General features: G+C 35.4%; 1 protein-coding gene across 1 annotated transcript; it reads right to left on the reverse strand.

The window, feature by feature from the left end:
• Positions 1 to 1,503: 1,503 nt before the first annotated feature.
• Positions 1,504 to 3,949, reverse strand: LOC113274243. Its single transcript, XM_026523695.1, has 4 exons — positions 3,161 to 3,949; positions 2,595 to 3,066; positions 1,970 to 2,430; positions 1,504 to 1,881 (listed from the first exon to the last, which is right to left on the reverse strand). Exons 2-4 carry the CDS (start codon positions 2,674 to 2,676, stop codon positions 1,846 to 1,848), a joined length of 579 nt encoding a protein of 192 aa, XP_026379480.1. The 5' UTR covers positions 2,677 to 3,066; positions 3,161 to 3,949; the 3' UTR covers positions 1,504 to 1,845.
• Between the last annotated feature and the right edge of the window lie 895 nt (positions 3,950 to 4,844).

Raw genomic sequence — 4,844 nt, forward strand, 5'->3', positions numbered from 1 at the left:
CAGGTTAGTCCCACATGAACTCGTTAAGCATAGCGAAGAGCAAGAAAAAACACTTTGATCAAGCTAAGTCTTATCCAGCTGCAATAACTCTAGCACTGAACTATCAAATTCCTCTTGGATTGAATCTGAAGGCTAGATCTCTCCTTTCGCCTAAACAAGGTTCATATCCTGATTTTATATTATTTGTATGCTATTACATGAGTGTGGGATGAAGAAAACATCATTTGAACCACAATCAACTCGCGTAAACACACACATGCAAAGGGTAACGGTTGGAAAGGTGAATGACATGAGAGCAAGCATGTTTTACAAGATTATTTCAGATGCAGACAATAGGGCTGGTTAAACATTATTGTAAAAACAGTTCGTCGTATTGAAAAACTTCTATACTTTTATGTAATGCAGTTCCTTTGAATTAAGAAACTTTTATACTTTTGTTAGACTTGCAAAACATGTTGTTAGAACTTCTATACTTCGTCAGCTAGTAGATCTTTAATTAAATAGAAAGTTATCTATCTTTTGTTGTTGGAAAAATTTAATCATACTTGTTATAAGGTAGTCTTAAAACTAAAAGTTGTGCAAATTAAAGTTACAAAGTTATATGATTGCGGAAGGAAAAGTTATGTAAGGTGTAACCTGAGTTTACATATGCATTTATAATGTGTAACCTAATGTTACATATGCATTTACAACAGTGTAACTTCTGGTTAGAGTGTAAACTGAAGTTACACAAGCATGTGACCACTGCTTAAAGATACACACTAATCAAAAAAATAAAAATGCATTTCACCTGTGTACTCCCAAAAATATAAAATTTGAATAAATGATCCTTGCACATAATTGACGTTGCAGAAAGATAAAAAAGTTTGGTGCATACAAACCGAAATGAAAAAAACTAAAAAACAAATAATCCAAGACAAACAAAAAACCACACATAAAATCAATATTTGCATTAATGTTCTTTGATAGCTTCAAGCTAGGGGGTGTGTACTTCGGGGGATTCTTACAACCTTTCCTTTGTGACCTGCTTCCTCGCAATTGCTGCAATGAACTTTCCTCTTTAATTTTTTTTCACATTTACTTAGAATCCTTTTCCCTTGGGGTCTACTTAGTTGTTTCTTTACGATAGTCGGGTTGATGGTCTTGTCTTCATCAATATCAACAGGCCTGTTGTAGTTGGGAATCAGCTGGATGGCATGCAAATAAGTCTTCCTAAAATAGTTGCTCGTAAAATACGGTGAAATGAAATCAGTAGATTCACGTTTAATCTTTCGTATGGCTGCAAGAGCATGAGCACAAGGAAAACAATATATGTGTCACCTTCAAAAAAACAAAAGTCAGTTAGTTACACATGCAAAATCATAAAACACTCAAAAATCAGGTATTAACACATGCATATACAGAATGTGTATCTTTTAAGCTACACATGCAAAATAAGATGTGTACCTTGTAGTTACACATGCAAATAAGATGTGTAACTATCCTATAAACTTTCAAATAAAGTTAAAAATAATAATAATAATAATAATAATAATAATAATAATAATAAGATGTGTTGGTTCTCAGCTTGTAGCTAGGTTACCAACACCTTCCATGTAATATTACTATTTTTCCTATTTTCAATAAAAGCCCTCAGAGGCACGTTTCATAATAATAATAATAATAATAATCCTTTGACAGGTGCAAGTCATGTGTTCGAGGTCCACTTTGTGAATACTTTCGCTAAAAACTTCAAACACGGTAGGACTAGCAACCAATACTTGCCAAGCCAAACCTTCATCTTGAAGAGCCGCAATCTTTTCCTCATGCTCTGGAGTTAATGGAGTCATCATATCAGCGTCATCACTACGACGGTCTGCCATCATTACCATTACTTTCCTCCTAATTTGAAAAAGAAAAAAACTTATGAATGTAAAAAGTGACAAAACAAGAAACAAAGACAAAAAAACAAAAGAAGCACTATACTAACCTGGTCAAGAAGAGAAGATGCAGGCATCTTCTTGTGAACAAGAATCCAGCTATTGAATGATTCTCCTAGAGTAATAGCTGTGCGTCCATACCGAAAATCTTTGAAAAAGGCATTCACATATGATTCAGATGGGATGGTCTCGATGTAATCAGCCACCCAATAACAATTCAAATCTCTAATTTTCGGTATGGCCTTAGCATGGTTTTCAGGTGAGAGTGCATATGTCGCTTCTTGAAAATGGTCCAGCACAAGCGTGTACCTAGGATCTGAGCCAGTAATGGGAAGATTATTCTTCAAATGATAGTAGCAGAAGATGTTGAACGAATCTGGATAGATAAGTGGAACACCACACAAGAGTCCTTCATGGCGATCCGAAAGGAAGGTGATTGGCCTCCCATCGCCAACAACTTGAATCAAATTCCTTAAAAACCACTCCCAGTTGTCGTTATTCTCAGAACCGACTAGTGCCATAGCAAGTGGGAAAAAACTTACAAGTGTGCAGAAATGACAAAATAATAAGTTGCACAAAAACAGAAAACAATGTGTAAATACAAGTCAGGCATCCTAACCAACTATGTAGTATAAAGTTATTTGTCAGTTATAGTTGTTCAGAAAAGTAGCATACCTTTACCACCATTGATCCCAGTAGCTGCCATCAAGCAACCTCTGAATCTACCAGTAAGGAAAGTAGCATCCAAGTATACCATTGGCCGACAAAATCGGTACCCTTTGATGCATGCGGCAAACGAGATGAAAATTCGTTGGAACTGTTTCTTTGCAGGATCATATTCAAAATCAATCACACTACCAGGGTTGGTTTCCCTTATAGCATTAATATACCATACCAAGTGCGAGTATGACTTCACATCGTCGCCATAAATGGTCTCATAAACCTTTTTCCAATCATTATAGTCCTGATAATACTCAATGGTAATTCCAGAGTTGGTCTGGAAATCATCTGCAATTTTCCTTGGCTTCTTGTGAGGATTTTACCGAACTTCTTCCTCAATCAAACTAGACGTGAAGCTGGTTGAGTATTTTTGATTCAAGTTGCGCCCACCAGCACCACAAATTTGTTCCGGGTTATAATCCCTGAACTGAAGAGGTTCATACAAAATATAAACAAATGAGATATTTTGTAAAAGGGTCGCATGTTTTTGGCTATATTAGGGTCTGGGTCTCAAAACATACCGTTGATGTATTTGCGCCATTGAATAACTTTGACTGTCTGATTTGTTACCAAAATATCCTCAAAAATTAATTAAATGATATCACATCCTTACACGGTTAAAAGCTTAACTGGTTTTTTAACTGATCCGATCGGTATCAAACCGAGTGAAAATTTGAAATTACCATTAACGGTGACTTCTAAAATCAAGCCCAAGAGTATTCATAATCTTCTCATGTAAAATAGAGTTAATTACGAGATAAGAAAATTGAAGTACAAACACAAAAAATCCAAGATAAACTAATACGGTAGAAAAGAAATAAAATTGCTGCTGATAAGATTGGGGAAGTCCTCCATTAATATAGCTCCAACATCTAGCATGAACACTACAAGTCTACCATCACCTGAATCTTAAATAACCATTCCTCTTTCTTAAATCTCAATCACTAAAACTAGGGTACTGAATCACATTAAAAGCCCAACTCATTCTACTGAGGACCCAATTTTCCAAATCACGTAACACCCTTTCAGCTATTTTTATTCACAGATTTGGTAATCATGGAAACTAGTTGGGTGTATCAGTAGCAACAAATCTAGTAAGTTTTATAAAAATATTATTCTTAAATTAATTAAAGTAGAATATTCAATTGAAAATAAGACTATAAATGGAGATATTGAAACTGATTATCGCTTTGAAGATTTGATTTGTGTATATTTGATAGGATTATTGGAAAACAAAAAAAAAGTTAGATACCTTTGCACCTGTTCGTAGATGATCATGCTGGTTGTAAGATAAACAATCTAAGTGTGATTGGGACTGTGGCGGAAGAAAGAAATTGTAACTTGAAAGACAATGAACAATGACAAAATATAGGGTTATGTGATTTTTACGACCGGCGGATGGAGGATATCAAAACGAAACGTCTTGTGCCAAACAGTTGGTCTTTTAAACAGTCTTAGTGTTTGACTAAGATCAAAAAGTCAAGTAACGGATTTTTAACGGTCTTCCGCTAGTCTACGATCCAAATACGTCAACCGTATGTTTTACGACCCAGACCCTAATATGGCCAAAAAGATACGATCCTTTTACAAAATATCTCTAAACAAATCAACCACAAACCAATCGGGTGCAAAAAACATCACGTGTAACCCAAAGTTACACACACTATGACAAAACATTACAACCACAGATAACAGAACACATAAAACCTACCTGAACATTTCATTCCTTTCATCAATAGAAGCTGCATGAAATTTCCAGCCGCATTCTTTTACTGCACACTTAGTTGTGAACCTAGAACACTCATTGTGTGTTACAACCATCTTAAAACCAGTGCGAAGAGGATATTTGGTGTAAGAAATCCTGACTTCTTTAACTCCTTCAACAAACACATGACCAATCTCACCAAGGACCTTGGGCCAACCATCCGATAACAAAGATTTTGCGGGCTTGCTTTTATCTTCCAAATACATTCCAACAAAACGATTGTTTCTCGACGAAGACATAGTAGAACCATTTGAAATAGAAGAAGTTTCCCTATAGCTAGATGAAGAGGCTACATGAGTAACATTTTGCAAGAAAATATCAAAACTGGTCTTCTTTTTGCTATTTGTGAAGGATGCAAGAGATTGCAGCGAATAATCACAGTCAACCAAAAGATCTTTCCCACCTTCTCGGAAGAAGAAACAAATACCAAGTGGAGTAAA

The sequence above is a fragment of the Papaver somniferum genome, chromosome 4 (assembly GCF_003573695.1).
Source record: "Papaver somniferum cultivar HN1 chromosome 4, ASM357369v1, whole genome shotgun sequence".
Classification (NCBI taxonomy): domain Eukaryota; kingdom Viridiplantae; phylum Streptophyta; class Magnoliopsida; order Ranunculales; family Papaveraceae; genus Papaver; species Papaver somniferum.

What these genes read in the sequence shown, in the direction of transcription:
- LOC113274243 (XM_026523695.1), bottom strand. Translation starts at nt 2,676, where the DNA reads ATGGTATACTTGGATGCTACTTTCCTTACTGGTAGATTCAGAGGTTGC. An exon ending in TGGGATCAATGGTGGTAAAG is followed by an intron (nt 2,431 to 2,594) that starts GTATGCTACTTT and finishes CTATGGCACTAG; the next exon opens with TCGGTTCTGAGAATAACGAC. An exon ending in CATCTTCTCTTCTTGACCAG is followed by an intron (nt 1,882 to 1,969) that starts GTTAGTATAGTG and finishes TTTTCAAATTAG; the next exon opens with GAGGAAAGTAATGGTAATGA.